At 36.1% G+C, this 22,699-nt stretch overlaps 1 protein-coding gene across 1 annotated transcript in view; it reads left to right on the top strand.

Annotated features, from left to right (window-relative positions):
- Window positions 1–22,309, top strand: part of LOC145673542 (uncharacterized) — a 54,810-nt gene extending 32,501 nt beyond the window's left edge. Inside the window, exon 3 of the mRNA XM_081743347.1 lies at window positions 22,065–22,309. Within this exon, the coding sequence (XP_081599473.1) occupies window positions 22,065–22,086 (22 nt within the window). The 3' untranslated portion in view covers window positions 22,087–22,309. The remainder of the gene's footprint in view (window positions 1–22,064) is intronic.
- The last annotated feature ends 390 nt before the right edge of the window (window positions 22,310–22,699 follow it).

The raw sequence follows: 22,699 nt of genomic DNA, 5'->3' as shown, positions 1-22,699 counted from the left end.
GATTGGAAGTGCTATCCAGAGACCATGCCGGTTCAGTTCTGGAACTTCGCTAGCTGGCGTTCTTCCAAATTTTTTGAGGAAAAGTGACAAGGAAAAAGGATGAAGATAACGAAAATGCCACAGGCAAGTAACATTTGAATGTACAGTTTGTGTTGTTCCCTAGCACCAGGAGTGTGTTGCTTTCCAATTTCCATAATCAGTAAATGGATGGTTAGTTCGCAGAATTACATTCATGATAATAGATGTATCTACTTACATAATAAATGTTTTGAACACTATTCAGTAGAACATTACGCAAATAAGATCCAGAAAAGAACATGTTATATATAGCGGGCAATAGTGAAAAGGAACGCGGGCGTACGTCGTCCCCCCACTTCCAAAAATATCTGTGACGTCTCCACTTGCTAAAATTATTACAATGGACAAAGATAGGTACACACATGTCCAAAATGATTGTCGCATATCTATAACTGTCTTCTTGTAAGAATATAGTCTGATAATGATTTTGCAGGGTGCTTTTAATACTGATACTATGTGTATAATCCGAAAATGTATATTTGTGATAAATTTCATACGAAAAAGAATAATAAATACGAAATTTAGAATGAATAAAACAAAATGTTGCTAAATAGACAAGAAAATTTAATTTTCGTTTTATTGTTCTTATTTACTTTTTTTTTTGACATGAAATTTGCCACATATGTCTATGCCGATTACACACATACTGACATTATAAGAAGTACCTCGCGAATTCGTTATCAAATTATATTCCTACAACAACAGATTTATAGACATGCGACAATAATTTTGGACATGAGTGTACGTGGGACGACGTGACGTCAAGATTGTGAGTATTCGCTTTCACAACAGTATTTCAAATACCAATATACACGTTTAATAAAATCAGTAAATTTTACTACCTCATTACGCTAACGTTGCATATATGAAACATCCCGTTTTTCGTCTAACCTTTGTATATTGTTTTTTTTTTTTTTTTTCATTTCTCTATTATATGAGTCTATAGGAACAACATACGTAAAATTCAGCCATTTTCCAGAGTGGATAAAATTGCGGCGTAAAATGGGTTAAAGCAATCTGAATAGTCTTAAAATTCAAACTAGATACCGATACCGACTGAAACGATATGATCTATCTGAACTGAAAATTTCATAGATCAAACATACACATATTAAATACAGTATAATAGCTTGAAATATGTGTTAAGATATATCTGGTAACAATTAAAGTCTAAGTTAGGTGGGAAGGAAATGCAACTGTAGATTCCGGAAATTTTACGTTCTTTTACGGGAAAGGAAATAAAAATCACGAATTAGGAACAGGCTTTTTTTGTACACAAACGAATATCAGCAGTTAAGCGGGTTAAATATGTTACTGACAGACTTTCTTTTACTACTCTTAAGGGTCGGTAGTGTGATATTGTTTTAAATGTACATGTCCCAACAGAAGATAAGGATGACGATATAAAAGACAGTTTTTACGAAGAAGTGGAACAGATATTTGACCAACTCCAGCGATACCATATGAAAATTCTATTAGCGGATTTCAATGCGAAGGTAGGACCAGAGGATATTTTCAAACCGATTATAGGAAACGAAGGTCTGCAAAAGGAAAGTAATGACTCGTGAACTTTGCAACATCCAGAAACCTTATCGCGAAGAGTACAAAATTCCCACATCGCTACGTTAATAAATACACGCTGACCTCACCAGACGGAAAAACATAATCAAATTGATCACGTTTTAGTAGATAGAAGAAGACAATCTAGCATAATTGATGTCCGGTCGTTTAGAGGTGTTGATTTTGACACTGATCACTACCTGGTAGTAGCGATAATAAGAGAGAGATTATCGTTGAGTAATGGAAATATTCAATGTCTGAAATCGGGGAGATTCAATTTAAAGAAATAAGAACAGAGCCAGGTAAGAGAGAAATACCAGATTGAAGTTTCGAATAGATTCTCGGTTTTAGAAGATTCGGAGTGTATTAGTGTTGAGGATACTTGGATTGAAATTAGAGATAGCATTAAAATTTAAGCAAAAGAAAAATTGAGACACGTCGAAATACGTAGGAACAAACCATGGTTCGACCAGGAATGCATTAAACTAGCAGAGAAGAGAAAACAGGCAAAATTACGTTGGCTACAAAATCCGAATGAAATAACAACACAAAATTTCGTAGACATCAGGCGGGAAACTTCCAAAACTTTTAAAACAAAGAAACGCGATTTTTTGAAAGCTAAAATTAAGGAATTTGCTGATAATAGAAAAAATATTCGGGACAAGTATAGGGGATCAACGAATTTAAGAAAGGCTACCAACCTCGTGCTTACATATTAAAGAAGGCTGACGGAACAGTTCTCACTGATACAGGTAGCATCTTAAATAGATGGAAATATTTCTTTGACGATTTGCTCACACGCAGCCAGGAACTAATGTGCGTGGAAAAATTGAGATATACACTGCAGAACCGTATATTCCAGAATCCAACCAGATAGAAGTAGAAATCGCTATAAAGAAATTAAAGAAACACAAATCTCCGGGTGTAGACGAAATTCCGGCTGAGTTAATTTTAGCTGGAGGCAAAAAATCGTGGAACAAGATATACAAACTCATTATCCTTATTTGAACAAGGAAGAATTACCACAAGAGTGGAAAGAATCAATCATTGTTCCGATTCACAAGAAGGGCGACAAAACTGACTGTAATAACCATCGAGGCATTTCTCTTCTGTCAACATCCTATAAAGTTCTTTCAAATATTCTTTTATCAAGCTTGATCCCATACCCAAATGAAATTATTGGAGATTATCAGTACGGATTTAGACGAAATCGACCAAATATTTACCATTCGCCAAATACTCGAAAAGAAGTGGGAATACAATACACCGGTATATCAACTCCAGATTGATATTAGAAAGACTTACTACTCGGTTAGGAGAAACATTGTACAACGTTTTTACAGAATTTGGAATACCGGAAAAGCTAATTAGATTAACCCTACAATAAGTGCGCGGGCTACTATTGTAACCCAGCGTTTTTGTTCTCGTTGCCGCGTAGTAGTTCGAGATGGTAACACAAAGTGTGTCTGTGTACCTTTCTATCAACTATCATTCTGCGCATTTAGTGTGTGGTCGAACGTAAAATCGAAAGGAGCTCATTGTTATTCTGGTTGAAAGTTTCATGGGCTACATCTGTAGCCCGCGCGACTGTTGCTGTCACGAATGTTCGAAAACGTCAAAGTTTATTCATTATAGTTTGAGTGTTATTCAGATGGTCAATGAGTTTGCAAAATGCCAATTCTGATTAGGAATGTTTTCTAGATGGCGACAGTGAACAATTTGAGACCGCAGAAATGCATTTTTCGGACAGAGAAATAGTGAAAATTCAGATGTGACTGAGAATTCCGAGCGGCAGGAATCACTGATACCTGTTGATAATAGTAGTAAAGACAGTTGTGAAGTAAATTATTATGTAGCAAAAGATATTTTCAAATGAAAAAACGACACTCCTAGTCGTAATATTCGCACTTGTGCTCATAATGTGCTTCTTTTCCAGGACCTAAAGCTAAGGCCAGGTCTGCGTTGTTGCAATTTGAATGTCTAGAACTGCTTTTAGATGCAAAAATTTTGAGAATTATAGCTGATTGTACCAATATTTACATTGACAGGGTAAGAAACAGATTTGTACGTGACCGTGATTCAAAACTTACAGACGAGACTCAAATACATGCTTTTATTGGCATTTTGATGCTTTTGATGAATCGTCAATGCTTGAAGGAAAGTGTGCTCAGACCACTCATCGCTTATGTGCCGAACATGCTTGGTCGGAATTCATGATAAAGTGGAATTCATGATTATAATTTACATGAATAGAAAAACAGAAAAAAATTATATGAGTATAATGGCATATGTATAATTATGCAAAATTGTAATCAAATCTTGATAGCAAGAAGCCATTAAAAATCTTTCGCTGAAACAATATAGGTTTTATAGATAATACGTTTATTTGTAAGCTTTGATTGTAAAATTTTAGTAAAATTATTCATATCTTTTAAAGAATTCTGACACATATATTTACCATAGAGGAAAGTTTGAAATGCGCCAGATTGGTACATTTATTGCTAAATACAAATAAGTTTGACAGTCTTATTCGTGTATTACTTTAGAAAAATGAATGCTATTGGTTTTCTTTGTATATACATAGCTTTCAAACTAAACATATTTCTCAAATTCAGCATAAAAACTTTAAAACAGTTTATAAATACAATTCTATACAACAGAGATATTAATATTAACAAAGCTCGGAAATATAACAAAAGAATAACAAATGGGCTACAGTGGTAGCCCGCGCGACTATCCATGTCACAGAAATCTGCAGGCGTATTGCAGGGTTAATTAAGGTATGTTGAAATACAGAGATCTTATTAAACGCTTGCAGGGACATGGGTTTAGAAGTAAATTCAGAGAAAACTAAATACATGGAAGTGCGTCGGGACCGTAATATGGCAAATTATGGATGCGTTAAAATATTAAATAATACTTTTGATAAAGTGGATAGTTTCAAATATCTAGGATCAATATTAACAAAGGAAAATCATATTCACGAAGAAATTAAATGTCGACTAAAAGCAGGGAATTCGTGTTACTATTCGGTTCAAAATCTCTTGTCGTCGTGATTTCTGTCGAGGAATTTTAAGCTTAAAATATACAAATCGATAATTATGCCTGTTGTTCTGTATGGCTGCGAAGCATGGTCACTTACTCTGAGGAAAGAGCATAGACTGAAAGTATTTGAGAACAAGATCCTGAGACGAATATTCGGATCCAAGAGGAACGGGAATGGCGGAAACTTCATAACGAGGAACTACATAATTTATATGCTTTACCCAACATTGTTAGGGTCGTCAAGTCTAGGAGACTTAGGTGGGCGGGTCATGTACCTAAAATGGAAGAAAGTAGAAACGCTTTCAAAGTCTTGACTGGAAGACCAATCGGAAAACGACCATTAGGAAGACCTAGGCGCAGATGGGAGGACAATATTAAGATGGATCTCGCAGAGATTGGAATACAAAGTATTGTATTGTATTTACTTTCATCCTTTTTCATACAAATTGTTCACAACGTGAACGTATGAGTTGGACACGCCATAAGAACACTGAATGTGTACATATGTATAGATTTAAATCTACATGCAATATTAAATATAGTGTGAATTTATGTAAAAAAAAAGCACAATTTTTCATTATTCTAATTTACATACATCGATATAAAACAACATAACAGTTAATAAAACCTTACATTATAGATATACAAAATATATATACTTTAAACATTATTTACTACAGGCGAGATATTCTTCTACAGAATAGAAACAGTGCTCGAGTACGTAGGACTTGACTGCTTTATTGAAACCAGATGTTTTGTTTTTTTTAAATGGAAGGAAGCTTGTTATAAATATTCACTGCCATAGGAAATGTACTATTCTTATGTACTTTTAAACGTGAGGACTCTACATGAAGATCAGACGCTTGTCTTGTATTATGCATATGAATATCTGAGTTCAACCGGAAGCTGCTTGTACCTATCTGTATATGAACGAGTGAGTTGAAAAAGGTACACATTCCAGAAAATAGGCAAGCTAAACCGGGATGGTTATATTCATTTTATATATACCTACACCGCTTGAGAAGAACAAGGAAGGCATTCATTAATTTTACGTCATCTTTACTGAAGTCTACTGGAACGTATGTGTGAAAAATCGAAGATATTTCTGGAATGTGTTCATATTTCCACCCATGTTTGAAAGTTGAGGTTTTTGGAATATGTCCCTTTTTCAACTCACCCATTCATATCTTTTCTTACAAATTTTAGAAGTTCATATATATATAAACATGGAAGAGGTAAGATTTCAAGAAATTTAAATAGAGGTTTACAAGAAGTTCGAGGTTTACTTCCGGTCATAAACCTTAAAGCTCTCTTTTCTAAAACTAATACGGAATTTAGCAGTGCAGTAGATCCCCAGAATATAATACCATATTTCAATTTAGAATGAAAAAGTCCAAAATAAGTTGTGAGCAGAACATGTTGACTGACACTATTTCGTAAAAGCTTTAACATGTAACAGGTTTGAGCCAATTTACTGGATAATTTTTGGATGTGAATTTTCCAATCTAATGTATCTGACACCCAAAGACCAAGAAATTTGATATCCGAGACGTAATTCAACGTTTTGCCGTTAATTGTTACACAAGGGCGTTTTCTTATCTCGTTTTCGGCCCTGGTCGCCGAAATAGGAATACAAAGTAGAAACTGGATGCAGTTAGCTAAGGATAGAAGTCAATGCAGAGCTTTTATGAAAGCGGCATTGAACCTCCGGATTCCATTTAAGCCATAGAGTTAGTTAGTTAAGAATTAAAATCTACAATAACCAATAAGTGCAAAGTAATATTTTCCTTAAAGTCCATTTGGCATCAAAATCCCGTTTCTTCTGTTCTTCAGTGAATATGTATTTTAAAGCAATCTGAAGTCTTAAAATCCAGTCCTTTCGGACTGATATCGACCGAAACGATATGATTGATCTGAACTGAGAGTTCTGTAGATCAAACAATCATATGCTAAATACAGTAAAATTTGTCGAAATATCTGTTAATATATTTTATATCTGGTAAGAATAAAAATCTACAATAACCTAGTTGTACTTCTAAATATCTACTCGACGTTAAGTAATTCGTGAAACTTTAGTGACAGTATTTTTATGGAAGTTGAACCGAATATAAATTTACCAACAAACAAAAATATACAGAAGATATCTCAAAGTAATAATGATCCACACACACTTATATATATATATATACCAGGTGCGCCATTTATAATATCAGACCTTGATGACGGAGAAACCAAAAGAGAGAGAGAAGCGAAACTTTGCACGAAGCAACTATACAAAGGGGCACATTGGTAGACGTATTATTTGACATCACCGGATGAACAGTGTTGCCAACCTAATATAAAGTTATGATTTTTTTAATGGAACGACCTAAATTGTATTTCATAATTGAATTAAACACTAAAAAGGAAGACGAAAGATATGCCACCCGCAGGTCAGTGTTGCAAACTTATCGAGAAAAAACGTTAAATATGTGTCACATTTAAACGCCTTTTGCACACACAGGGAGTGAGGTACATACTAGTTTTGCACAATAATTTAAATATTGACCAGAACGGTTTAAATTGATACCAAGTTTAGATAGGTCCGTTAAACAGTGTTGACATAACAGAAAAGACAAAAGTCGAGTTTGGATATGGTGCAATAACTCGAAAAAGGCCATAAGTACATTACGGTTTAAAATTTTAGGACAATTTGGTATGTCATAAGAAGCATTCTCACGTTTATTTGAAGTCGATAAGTCAAGTACTTACGGAGATATTCGGAATTTTGTAAAAGCTGACAGCGTTACCAACTTCTACAGCGCAAAATGCTCAGCTTTTACAAAATTCCGAATATCTCGGTAAGTACTTGACTTATCGACTTCAAATAAACGTGAGAATGCTTCTTATGACATACCAAATTATCCTATAAACTTTAAACCCTAATGTACTTATGGCCTTTTTCGAGTATTGCACCATATCCAAACTCGACTTTTGTCTTTTCGGTTATAACAACACTGCTTAACGGACTCATCTAAACTTGGTGTCAATTTAAACCGTTCTGGCCAATATTTAAATTATTGTGCAAAACTAGTGTGTACCTCACTCCCTGTGTGTGCAAAAGGCGTTTAAATTGACACATATTTAACGTTATTTCTCGTTAAGTTTGCAACACTGACGTGCGGGTGGTATATCTTTCGTCTTCCTTTTCAGTGTTGAATTCAATTATGAAATACAATTTAGGTCGTTCCACTTAAAAAATCATAACTTTATATTGGGTTGGCAACACTGTTTATCCGGTGATGTCAAATAATACGTCTACCAATGTGCCCCTTTGTATAGTTGCTTCGTGCAAAGTTTCGCTTCTCTCTCTTTCTTTTGGTTTCTCCGTCATCAAGGTTTGACATTATAAATGACACACCCGGTATATATATATATATATATATATATATATATATATATATATATATATAGAGAGAGAGAGAGAGAGAGAGAGAGAGAGAGAGAGAGAGAGAGAGGGTTTCCAAAGTTCCCTGACATAGGGTAACTGTTATCAGAGTTACAACAAAATGTAAGAAGAGAGAAACCGTCTCCAAATATATGTTTAATCTAAAATGAAGGAATTTTTAAATCGGACGAGACGTTTGGTTTGTACACTCTTTATGCGTCCAACGTTAAATGAAAACACAACGTTGCTATTTACCTGTATCCACAACATAAGTGAATGAAGTTAGTGTTTTAAGTGGGGCATTTTCATTTAATATTGTGCTCATAAAGAGCGTACAACCCAAATGGCTCGTCCGATTAAAAAAATTCCTTTACTTTGAATTGAAAATATCATATTTGGAGATGATTTGTCCTGTTACGTTGTGTGATAACTCCGATATTTACAGTTACCCAATGTCAACGGACTTTTGAGAAAAAAATATATATATATATATATATATATATATATATATATATATATATATATATATATATATATATATATATATATATGTATGTATATGTGTAGGGGTTGGTCAAAAAATCTAAAACGTTTGCAAAAGTGTGAAAACCATACTTAGTGTGGTGTGGGGCCTGCTTTTGCGCCCAAAACAGCTTGAATCCGACGTGGAATGGACGTATACAGCTCCTGAATTGTGATGTGTGGAATTTTGTACCATTGTTCCTCCAAAACATGCCTCAGTTCCTTAAGGGATGCTGGTGGAGGGTAATGAAACCGAACACATCTTTCTAACTCAGACCACAATGGCTCAATGATTTTCAGAGCTGGTGATTGTGGGACCCAGGAGAGGTATTCCTGGTCATGCTCCTCAAACCATGATTTCACCGTTTTTGCAGCCTGAAAGGGTGCCAAATCATCTTGTTGGATTCCATCACCATCAGGGAACAATATTTGGGACATGGGTAGAACCTGCTCCCCCAAAATGGCCTCATACGCCTTAGCATTCATCATTCTATGCAGGGCTATGATGGAACCTGCGGAAAACCATGATACCACTGTCCATACTGTAACAGAACCACCCCCATGCTTTACAGTTGGGAGAAGATAGTCTTATCATAGGCCTGCAACGGTGTTCTCCATACGTAAACACGACCGCTTGTTGGAAACAAGGTGAAGGTCGATTTATCGGACCACATTACGTGTTTCCACTGCTCATGAGTCCACGCCTTGCGGTCCTTGCACAACTGGATACGCCTCTTCGCATTTACTGCTATGACCAGGGGTTGGCGATAGCGGCCCTGCCATGAATTTTCATTTTATGAAGTTCCCGTTGCACTGTTTTCGATGAGATCGGGTTCTGTAGGCCGGAATTGAGTTCAGACGTAATTTTCATTGCAGTGGTCTTCTTTTTAGCTGCTACAATTCGTTTTCATGCCCTCTGGTCCCTATCTGACAGGATTGTCTTTCGACCACTGTTGTGCTTTGCAGACGTCGTTTGCCCATGAATTGTGTGCGCCCTCGTAACATTGGACACAGTGCCTTTCCATACCCCCACAATGTTTGCCACTGTTGCCACTGAAGCTCCAACCAGACGGGCACCAACGTCCATGCCTCTTTGGAAGTCTGTCAGGTCGCCCATTTTACCGCACCCCTTTCACACCACGACACTCACAGGTAAACGGCTTACTGCTAACGGAATAGGAAGGTCCACATAGCACATTGAAAACAAGAAAACGATCGGCAACCGCATCACGTGTTGTACAGTGGAGGGCCAAACTTACGTGTCTTGTCTGAAGAGTTTTTAGATTTTTTGTCAACCCCCTGTATATATATATGTAAAACTCATATATATCCGTATGAGTATGTGAGTTTGTGTATTTTTAATATGTGAATTAATGGTAAGTAACAAATTCAAAATTTCCATTCATTAAGGAATTAATTAATTATCATAATTTCAAACACATGTAGTAGCCAAACTCTATTTTGGTTTTTAAATAGACACATTAAACATACTCTTCACCTCCCTCTATCAATATTAAGAAATTTACAAAAAAAAAAAAAAAAACGCTCCTTCCGAACTGTTACATTTCACAAAATATTTTTTACCGTAAAAGAATCGAAGTCAAAATGCTATTTATGTGACCACATACAGAATAAAAATACAGAAGTTTACTATTAATACAAGAAATTGATGCTCTCACCCATTTCGAACACTTTAAATGCTCATTTAGTTTCTAATGAATTGAAATTTAATTTCTTATCGATACTATAAAACGTTTTTAATAATTGTAAAGTTCCATAACTGTTCTCCAAGTGGATTTGTATAGTACAACCAAAGGTAGTTTTATGAAGTTTAATAAAAAGTCCAAAATAAGGTTCTTGGAAACAACTCTTACACATAATGATTATTTTAGGTTGTCGTAATGATCTGTCCAAGTAGCTTGATAAAAATTCAGCGTATCATAACAACAAAAGTTTCTTCTCTTATTTGTAAAAAAAAGAAAAAAAAGAAAAATAAAAGGTAAAAAGAAAAGCTTTCAGGGTGAGTGTAGGGGGTGCTGAAATCTGCAGCTAAGATACCATCTTTCTCCCCATTGTTTAAATTCGGTGTTGATCTACGCTCTTTAATAAGTACTTATTTTCAAATATACATTGAGAAAATGGATTTCGGGAAAGAGAATCCAGTAAATCCTCACTTTCTGTCCATTCGGGCATTCTGATGACAACACGCACGATTATTACTGAATTATGTACGAAAATATAAACACACATGCACACCTACTTCCCGCACATTCTTAAACAAAGAGTTACAATCTGGGTTGCAAATTCGCAGGAGTCCTACTCCCCTAAAACTAGTTTTTCCAGAAATATCGTGGATCAATGAAAACTTGACCCCTCACCCATCGTGACACACTACCAACTATGACTCACCCACCATAAATCACTCTGACCGATTATGACCTATCAAAATCCATGATCCTCGCGCTCGTCTCCATTGACCAAAGAGTTGATTTTGAGTTTAACGTTCCGTTCATCAGCGAAGATATATGAGACATGGACCTACTGATTAACATGTAATCCGAACCACATGAACTCCCAGGACCGGATTTATAGGGGGGCAATTCGGGACACTTGCCCCTGGGCGCAGCTGGTTGCGAGCATATAGGGCGCGCCATTTCGAGGCAAGATTAATGCTGGCAAGTTTCGAAGGCCGTATGGACGATGATGAGATGGTTGGTGGAATGAAGAAAGTGGGAGGAAATCTGAGCTGAAAAATATTCTTGCAGCATCTGATGAAATTATAACCACTTCCTCTAATTCAGAAATCAAATCAGTTGCCAAAAACTTAATGAAATCAATCAAAGATCTGAAATTTGTAATTAATTTAGTATTTTAGGACTCAGTTTTGCATGAAATAAATGGAGTTAACAAAGAAATAAAATAAGCAGCGTTTCTTTCAGAAAAAAAAAATGTTCCTTTGGGACACACTTAGTATTCGGAGGGTCACATATTATTTTCACACGTACTATTCTATTTATTATTATATTATAGACGTATTATTTTGGTCTCCTCCGGGGCGCCGTGTCCCCCTAGAAACATGTCTGGAAGAAACACTGAGAATAAAGATTTGACTTTGCAAAGGTCTCTTGATTTGTTATCTGATCTTTTGAACACAATCTCCAGGTTTTGAATTATGGATTTAACAGATGGCTGTCGGAAGCGAAGGTTCCTGTTAATTTGATAGATGTGGAAGATCAGTTCAAAGAAAAATGTATCTTGAAGAAGAAGAGAATATCAGGAGAGGATTAAGCAAGAGTTTTTACTGAAGAGGATCGCCTTAGACAATCTTTCTTCAGATTTCTTGATCTCTTACGGGAAGAACTCTTTAGTAGAATGAACAGGCTCAAAGAAGTAAGCAAGGACTTCAGCTTCTTCAGAGGAAGCTCATTGTGTAAAATGTCTTCGGAGAACCTGAAAAAAATCGTGCGCGGATCTCGCTTTGAAATACCAAGACAGTTTGAAAGCTGTATTGCAGGTTTCAGATGAGAAACGACATGGCCTTGAGTTGGCTTCACACGGCGTCCAATTGGCATTGAGCAGTGTTGACAGTTCGCGACAAGCAGTTCTGCCCGCTGTCTTGTGACAGGACACGCTGCCCCATCAGCATTTGGATACGCGTTGTTTTCGCAAGTTTTGCATTTCGCTCACTTCGAGCGGTGTGACTGAGCGCTCCGCTCAGTAACCTTCTGAACTCCACCAATGTCTAAACTTCACTGGCAACACTGTCAACACATGATCAGGGAGCAGTAGTCAGCAGTGTGAATCGACAGCAAGTGGGCAAGTTGAAGGAGAATAATAAAAGAAGAATGCAACTATGAAGAATTATTTGTAAGTGAATTAATAGAACAAAAATTGTTAAAGGACTTGTTTTGTTTTAACCTGCCGGTAAAGGTAAGAAAACTGAATGTGCTCGAAAAATAACAAGTAAGCCATATTCGTGAAGAAGCCAGCCACTGCAAGTAAACATCGCATGTCACGTACTAATGTCAACGAAAAGAATTAAAACAAATGATATGTGTATACGGTATACGACACACTAAAGCATGCTTAGCATTCGTAACATTATAGAATTCTTTTGATATTACCGTAAAAACATATGCGCATATAAAAGGTAAATCTACAATATTGATACATTATTTATGTAAGCCGATATAATATTATTCATTTCAAATACCTCACTCATAACCTAATCTATTTTATTGGACACTGCATCAGTGCTACAAAAAGTAAATATAAAGTTTCTTGCGCCAGTCAATATTAGTAGAAGTTAATAATTTGTAGACACTCTAAAGGATCAGTAAATATAGAACGTCGTGCATATAATGAGCGCATAATATGAACGCATTACTTTGCATTGAATTCTTTTAGTCTTAAGCTCAAGTTTGAAACATATATCCACAAAAAGCGCTTGAAAGAAAATCAATCTATATTTGATATAGGCCTATATAATAGCGGAATATTACTTCAAATTATAGCTATAAAAATATCTAACAACCACAGTAGTGATATAACGTCGTTACATAACTGCATTATTTATGAAAACTCTGCTAGCTAACATATTTATCTGTGAAGAATGTTTGAAATATCAGTAATAAGTTGAATTCAATTTAAATAAAAGTTCGCCAGTCGCGACTATCAAGTGTCAATCAGTTAGTCACTTTACATTCAAATTAGTATTTCACTAGTGAATAATCTGTTCAAGCAAAGACAGAACTGAAGATAGAAACAATTATACCAAGCGGCAAGTATAATATAATAGTTTAGTGCATCCGTAAAAAGGAAATAATTAAAAATAATAAATAAATAATAAATATAAAAATAAATAAGAGATCAAGCTTCTCTAAAACAATTCTTTCTGGACTTATGAAATAACATAATTTGCTACTGTCGTATGGACTTTCCTTTATTCTGAAAAGACTAAATAGTAGAGAAACCTTATTGCATGTATTATTATTATTTTTGTTGTATATAGTATTTTGTATGTTTCCTTGTTTGATATATCTTATTTCTTTTAATTACTTGTCAATCTCAGTTTTATGTTAAACGGTATTAATAATTAAAGTCAGTGACGTTATCAAATCATTATTGAAGCGACTGTTTACGTCAAAATATTGTTCATTTGTGGTAAGCGTTATCTATTTTGTATATAAATACTATTTTGTGATAGAATGTGGTATTATAGAAACAAATATAGTAAATAAATACATGTGGTTTTTGATAAGTTTACGCAAGTGTATTCTGAAACTCCAGAGTCTAGATTGCATCATCTCTCTACGTCCACGCTACGTCTGACAATTTCGTGAATAACATCAGTGTGGAGATTTATATTGAATGCTCGAATGGTAAGTTGTCGATTACGACCCAAGAGTGTTGTAGTATTAATATTAGTATTCTTATTTGAGTTCATTACTTCTTGATGCACTTTGTTTTTGGAGCGTGCGCTCCTGCTACCGAGATTCCGGATAACGGGAGGTTATTAAAATTTTGTTTCATATTTTAACCACTAATACCCTCCACCGTTACAGTCTTCTCGCGCTACTGCGAATCTTCACAATATCACAGGCGCTACTTAGAAATATTGTACTAGCACATTAACTGCCCACTTTACCAAGTAGAGAAAAGAATTACGAACAAATGCGTGAAAACTACATCTTTCTATGTCAACTGGTTGTCATGATAGACGCTTTGAAAGGTTTCCATATAAAACAATTAGTATAACGAGCGTTGAGTCCCGCGTCTAATTTCCAGTGGATTTTGTTTCGATTTGCAAATAGAACTCACAACTTTTATTACAGGATAATCAGGGGTGTAGCCAGCAGGTTCTTTTAGGAGAACATTACTTCCAGGGGGAGGCAAGCTTTTCACATATTAAAAGCAGAATAAATTACCTCTTTCATAACATGAAAGCATTTTAACTCACCATACATACATACATACTATGCGCATATTATATTTTCACAATGCTTCCTTATTAAAAGACGGGTCTTGACAGTACTGCAGTTAAAAACCGGAGTGTAAAAGGTGAATTAATAAGCTATTCATAAGAAAACAAATGCTGTTTATAACAGTCTGTTTATCTGACTTTGTGTTTCTGTAGGTTAAAATACTAAAGGGAAGAAAACTCGAAAAAATATTAACTCCGATATTATTATGCAATAATATAGTAGTGAGTTCACAGTGCACCCAGTTAGGGAAATGAAAATATAAAGCATATGATTAATTTTAGTTGTTTCAATTAGGTATAGAAACCGTATTGATGATGATTGATTTTTTTTTAATTTTCATATTTTATTATAAAGTCCTTCATTTGCATTAACTGTTAAATAAGTTTATTAAACATATACCAGACGAACCTCATTTTGGAGCTGGAAATAGTTCGGAAAGACAGAGCCCCCCTTTCCCCCGTGGCTACATACCTTTGCAATCTGATTCATATACTGTATATACGCCTAACATCGTAAGAATAAAGCATGGGAAGTTTGTAATTTGTTTTGTAATTTACTTCAAGATAGACCCTTTCTTATTCGACAGAAGGAGCGCAGTATGTTTTATGTTTCTTTTTTCTTTCACGTTCCACTGCCTTATTATGTGCGACTTTTAACACCCTCTTTTCTCCTCTATAAGGGAACCAAAAGCATCAGGCGTCTGAATGGTGTCATAAATTATCGTAACCCAAAACAAACTCGAGCATATCGAGTTGCTTAGGAATCAAATGGATTACTTTCGTGGCACCTACACCAAGCCCAAGCGTGCTACTTGTTATGAAAACGGAGAAGGAAACAAAGAGGCTAGTTGTGTAGGAACTAGCTTAAGAGAATTCATCAGTGTCTCGTTGTTTTCTTTCGTGGTAGTTGACAATGTCTTTAAGCAAACCGAGTACAGCAGAAGTTTTATTTTCTGTCTTCTTTTTTTTTCTTTTTCTTTCAAGTGCTACGAAGTCAAGCTCGAAGAATTATTTTTTGTTTACAGTTTTTGGAACTCATAAAAATAAATTTACAAGACTCAGATTCAGACAAAGACGAAATATTAACGGACATAGATGATAGTGAAAGTAGTGTTGAAGACAAGTGTTTATCATTTCCACTGGAAAAGTTAACATGTAAGTAATTTAATTGCTATATATACTTCTAGGATGCACAGTCAAAATTCTTGAGTTTGCTGGAATAGTACATTTACATTGTGAATAATGTTGCCAATGTATGTGTCATAATCTCAACTGGAGGAAGAGCGAGAAGGGAAAGGGGAGTTCGAAATCCGGCAACACCCCGCGAAATATCGTGCTCCATTGGCCACTGTCCGTGATGCTTTACATCTGAAACACACAGTAGAATTATGTACAGAAATTGAGAATCTTAATGACCAGGCTGTTGTATTCTTGCCGGACCTCAAGAAGTTCACCCCAAGGAACATACTTGACATGGGTACCGAAATTGGCCTTCAAAGTGTCTGTCCAAACGTCTCAGTGGGTGGCTCTTAGATTTTTTTCTTATCCTTCCATGCAATGTGGCAACTTGTGAAAGAAGTTTCAGTAAACTAAACTCAATAAAACATACTTACGTTCATCCATGGGAAAGGCTCTCAGATTCGGCAACATTAGTTATAGAAAACAAGATTGCTCAATCAACATCTTATGAAAAAATTGTTGAGGACTTTGCATAAAAGAAAGACAAAAAACTATTTTTGTGAGTGCATGTTACAAAACGAGAAGGGAATTATATAGAATACCGTTATTAATAGATACTATAAATAAAAGTACTTGTTCTTTATATTTATTGTTACATATAAATAGATGTGAAACGTGTGTAACTATCTACCTTAAACTTAAGCATATTACTAGAAGAAATTATTTACACACAGGTGGAAGGTCCACACATAGAGATGGAGTGGGTCAAGTGAGTCAAGTTTTCTGAGTGGGTCAAGTGAGTCAAGTTTTCTGAGTGGGTCAACAGCATGTGACCCACCACCTACCTTGACTCACTGCGATCCACCACCCACCATGGCCCACTGCGACCCACCACTCACCGTGACCCACTGCGACCCACAACCCATCATGACCCACTGCGACCCACCGACTCAGTCTGATCTACCGACCCACTCTGCTCACTGCATTGTAGACAGTATCTTCTGAAGACTGGTAAATTTGTCTTCGTTTTATTCCCTTTCTTTTCCATTTGTTTCTGTCTACTTACCTGAAGTGAGTATATCTAACCAAGTGAAAAAAGAACTTCAGGCACTTTTGGATATTGATGTTTGTAATTGTAATAATAGCAATAGGGCTTATATTACTACTTGACTTTCGAGACCTGTGAGATTTCAGAGGAGCTAACTACTGTAAAAATACCTTTTTGAATCACTGTAATATATAAATTATTATATAAAAAAATTGAATGTAACTATGTGTGCTTCATCATCACGGTCAAGTTGCAAAGTCAAATGAAATTACTTTTGTTATATAGATAGGCCTTAATCCAAACTGGGATGTTATATTGCTTTAATACATAATTTCCTAAGGAGGTAGTGAGGATCCGAATTTTTGCGAAAAAAAAAGAGTATCTCGCAAGCCGTTAAACTTACGGAGCTGAAATTCAGTGTATTAACTCTTTATTAAAAATAAACAGAATGTGTCCTAGCATTTTTTAAATTCTCCTTTATCGAAGGGGACACTTTCTATATGGAAAATTGGTAGTGAGTTGGTTTGTAAAAATGATCGAAAGCGTTCGATATTAGTTAAGAAAAAAAATCAGAATCAAAAAATACAGTGCTTTGCTTCATATAGCCATTGCTTTCTACTATAATAATTGCTGAAGCTTATGTTTATTATATGGAGCGCTTACAGCACATTGCAATCAATCCATAAAGTTGTGAGAAAAATAGACATAAAATTTGTATTCTAAGCTTAATTACACGCAAATTTGAAGTTTGGATTGTACGCATAATTATATGGAAAATTTTACTATCTTTTCCTTTACGTTGGTCTACTTACCTTGATTTGGGACTTTCAAATTTCATCCTTTTTTCCACTGAAAATTAGCGATAATTCATCAAGGAAATAATTATATTATGATAATTTAATTGAAATTCATCGTAATTTGGCCTATGGCAAACAGCAGTGTGGTAATTGAAGGAGAAGAAAGAGGGAAATTCCCATTCACCTCCGAACACTTCCCCGGAACCTCGTTCCCTTTTGCTTTCTAGGGGGGAGGAGTAGTAACATCAAACCTTCATGTGTAATTACAAAAAATAAATTTATAAACAAATAAGAAATCATCAGTTTATCTGGCTTTAATTGAGAATTTATGCACAAGATTCCCTATCGAAGGTGTGGTAGATGAAGTTTCTGTTCTCCATGAGTCGATTGCCAATTGACATGGTCGATATGGAAAAGATGTTGTATGGTGATAGAAAGATGATACTTCTTGCTGAGTATTTCGAAACTGGCCGAGAAAAATCGTTATCAGACTTAATTCTAACAAGCAGATTGTCGATGAGGAGTTGCGGAATCGGGTAGAAGTATTATCAATTTCCACGACAGAGTGCGAACGGGGATTTCCCCTTATGATTTTACAGATGACTGATATTAGAAATAGACTAAGTGCTCAAACATTGTCTAACTTGTTGTTCATCAATGCTAATGGCCCACCGTTAGACAAGCTTAAAGTATACGAGCTAGTTATTTCTTGGCTGAAGGATGGACATCATTCCGCTGCGGATGACTTACCACGAAAAAGTTCTGGAGGTCAACAGGAAATAAACCTGATTTCAGATTTGTTTTAAGGTGGCAAATTATGAGTTATGGAAAATGTATACTTGTATTACTAATGGCTTATTTGTGTTATTCAACTTTGCACCTAATTTTTAATAAGTCTCTTCTTTGCTTTAGGTAAACTACTTTGAATAAATATTCATAATAATTGCAATTTTGCATATTTGTAACTTAAATTTAACATGGTGTTTTGTTGATTACACAAATTACAATTATGAGCATACTTTATGGAGATGCTCTCACATAGGGTACCCGAGCACCTTTATACACTATGAAAAACTGATTTTTCAAGTCTTTTGTGAGAAAAATACTGTGAACTGAGAAACCATAACCTTTTCCATATTGTAGGCCTACAGGGGTATTTTCCTGTGAATAGAAGTTTCTTTTGGGATGCGTTGAGAAATTAACACTTGCAAGAATACTCTCTTAGTATGACAAGTATATTTTAGGCACACACTAATCCCACCCCCTCCACCTCGAAGTGCTTTAATTTCTTCACTGACAAACACTTTACCATTTGATATTATAAAGGTCAGATCCACCGTTATTGTAACAGAGTGGTGCTTGAGCGATTGACTAGAAATTCAAACTCCGATTAGTGACAATTTCACAGTCTTGTTTTATTACAAGTGTAAACTCTTTAGTCAGTACAGAAGAGGCCGTGGATCGTGTTCAGAGTTGATGACGATGGATTTTGCTGACTCAGACTGGGTCACAGTGGATGAGAGTGGTTCATGGTGGGTAGTGGGTCACGGTGGGTCAGAGTGGATCATGGCGGGTCGTGGGTCAGAGTGGGTCATGGTGGGTGGTGGGTCAAATTTTCATTGACCCACGCCAACTCTGCACATAGACTAGCCAATATACACATGCGAGGAAAAGGCAATATAGACACGCGAAAAGCCAATATACACATGAGGAAAGCCAATATACATAATCATCTACATACAGGTGGAAGGCCAGCACATAAAGTGAAGTCACACATACAACTGAAAAGTCAATTTACACACAGAGGAGGAATCATAAAGTAAGTCAATGAAGAAGAATTTCTTGAGCCAACAGAACAAGAGGAAGCTACAAGTTATCAAGTTAAGGGTTCGTATATATTTATAGAAAAATGTTTCTAAATATAAAGGTAACCAAGGAAGTTCTGTCGCTTTTTAACCCAGCACATTCGAACAAGGATATGTCACCTAAGACGTACCTAAATCAAAAATAGTCTCCATTAGCATCGACGACCTTCTGCCAACGTTCTGGAAGGATATGGATTTCATCGCGGTGATCTTGGTGAGCCGAGAAGCGAGCAAGGTATCAAGTGCATTTTGCACCTCTACTAGGGATAAGAACTGGCGTCCTCTAAAGTAATTGTCCAAAGAATGGAACAGGTGATAATTAGATGGTGCAATGTCCAGAGACTATGGCGGATGCAATAGTGTTTTTCATCCAAGGCATAGAATGGTGTCCCGGGTCAGTCTAGCCACGTGGGGCTTAGCGTTGTTCTGTAACAGAAGGATCCCTTTGCGATTCAGAATTGCTGGCTGAGTTTTGAGTTTTTCTTGAACGCGGATCAACTGCTGACAGTACATAGTTGCATTGAAGCTCTGACCAGCTGTTAGCAGTTTCCGATGCACGATGCTGCATGCAGCCCACCAAACACATAGGAGGACCTTCTTCTGGTGCAGTGCTCCTTTCGGCTGTTTTGGAACCGGTTCACGGGATGCTAAGCAATGAAGACGGCGCCGTGGAGCTTCGTACAGGACACACTTGTCATCACATGTCAACACCCTGTCCAGAAATGGCTCCTTCCTCAGACGAGACAGCAAAGAAACACAGGTGTCTCCTCGCGTTGCCTTCTGACCCAGTGTCAAATCATGAACCGAGTTGGGACCCCTCGACCTAACTTGTAGTGCTTCCCAAGTTGATGGAGGTGTTGCCGAATGGTTTCTCCACTCACACTGAATTGTAGTCTCAGTTCCTCACATGTCTGGCCACTGATCGCCTCAATTGCTGCCTGAAGATTTTCATTTTGTACATGTGTTGTTCTTCCGGCAAGTAGGTGCATCTTCGAGTGTTTCGTCACCGTCCTTAAACTTGTTAAACCACCGCTGCACTGTCCGTGTAGTCACAATACCCTTCTCAAAGGCCTGACATATCTTTCGCCCCGCTGCAGAGGCGTGTGACTCCAGTTTGAATTCGTACAGCATACACACCCTTATGACGCTCCGTGGAGGTCCCATGTTCACTCTGGCCTTATGGAAGTTCAGGGTGTAACTGAAGTGTCACAAGCAGGTAGTATGTCGGATATACCCACACCAACAACTGACCTTCGCCTTTTCTCCATTCTCATTCAACTCCTGGTGTGAGGGCTAATAAAACACAGACCTCCACAAAAAGCTACAGAACTTTCTTGGTTACCTTTTTTAGCTTGTTTGAATTGTTATGTATTTGTTTTGTTTTTTCTATTACAACACTAATATTACTTTGCGTTAAAATCTGAAAGACATTTCACAATAGATCACAATACATGTATATAACAAAGTTGCATCTTCTACAACTATATATCATACTTCTTACGAGGATAATCTTGAGAACTTTGTTTTCAGTATAACAGAGTATTTTATTTTTGAAATAAATGAGCTTCAACAAAAGAACCGGTTTGAGAATTTAAGTTTTAAAAATATATAAATCTATATTATAAAATTGAAAGTGACTATGTTTGTGAATCTCAATCTCTTGATCTGCCCAAACGATCTCGATCAAATTTTCAACGTAGATGCGGTTCTGCCCTGTGAGTATTTTTAGCTATTTACTTTGACTGTCAGAAAAAATAAATAAAACTTAAGAACTCTTGAACTACTCGACCGATCTTGATCAAATTTTCAATGTAGATGAGGTTCGGGACTGGGATTACTTTTATCATTTCAATTTGACGGACCAACGTAGGGGAAGGGGTGGAGGAGAGATATCTATAGAAAAATCAATAAATATAAAAATAAAAGTGACTATGTTCGTGAATTAATTACTTTTGAACCACCCGATCGATCTCAATCAAATTTTGAACATATATGAAGTTCAAACCTGGGAAGTTTTTTTTAATCATTTCATTTTGAGAGTAGATCTTAGGGGAGAGGGAGGGAATAAGGGGAAATATATAAAAATGAATAAAACTTAATAACTCTTGAACCACCGACCGATCTCGATCAAATTTTGAACATAGATAAGGTTCGGGCTTGGGATGTTTTCTTCATTTCACTTTTACAGTGCAACGAAGGCGAAGGGGAGAGGGGAGATATATGTAAAAAAAAAAAGTAAAAATAAAAGTTACTGTCTCTGTGACTTCATCACGCTTAAACCACCCGACCGATCTTTAAAAACAATCAACATAGATGAGGTTCGGACCTGAGATCAGGGGCGCCGCAACAGGGGGGCAAGGGGGCATTTATACTTTTAGGCGCAGCACCCATATCATTTAAAACCCAAAAACAGGAAGTGACCTTATAGAAATCAAAATCTAAATTATACAGTAATAATCTCTAAAGATTTCAATATAGTTGGCACATACTTACAAACTAATGACGGTACTACAAAAGACTGAAAATACGAGGTGTTTTAAAAATAATTTTGTACTTTTAGGTTCAGCTCCCATACCAATTAAGACCAAAAGTCGGAAGTGACCTTGTAGAAATCGAAGTCCAAGTTATACAGTAAATATCTACATCGAACCCAGGATTATTCATACCCACTTGTAAAACGGAAAAAAAAAGAAGAACCATCGTGGTTGAAGGAGGAGTCGCTTAATTTAGCAAAAGAGTGATAATGAAATATCTACTACTAATTGAAATTACAAATATTTTATAATAAAGTAAATTTTGAATAAATTATATTATTATTCTTAGTCTTTCTGTATATATTCGTTTTAGAGTTAATTATCCCACATCGGACTTCCGAAGAAACTTATCGAAACAATTTATTGACCGTGCTGATAGCGACTACTCCCAGACACGACCCCGTTTTCAGTTTTGTTAGAAATAACAAAAAGAAAGGGTGAGAAGGAAAAGGAGAAGGAGATAGGAAGAAGAAAAGAAAAGAAAAAAAGAGAAAAGGAAAGATTGAGGATTTTAAAGGAGAATGGATTACTGGATGATTTAGGAGATATAGTAATGAACTCGAATGGTTATTAACCGGTAAATCATTCCAAATACTATTAGTGGAGAATCAATTTTGAAGTGATTTGGAAGAGACACATGTTCATACATACAACCCCGACC

Source organism: Thermobia domestica, chromosome 16 (genome assembly GCF_964235325.1).
Source record: "Thermobia domestica chromosome 16, izTheDome1.hap1.1, whole genome shotgun sequence".
NCBI lineage: Eukaryota > Metazoa > Arthropoda > Insecta > Zygentoma > Lepismatidae > Thermobia > Thermobia domestica.
Note: the sequence above shows the minus strand (reverse complement) of the source record. Positions and strands in the feature narration are given on the sequence as shown.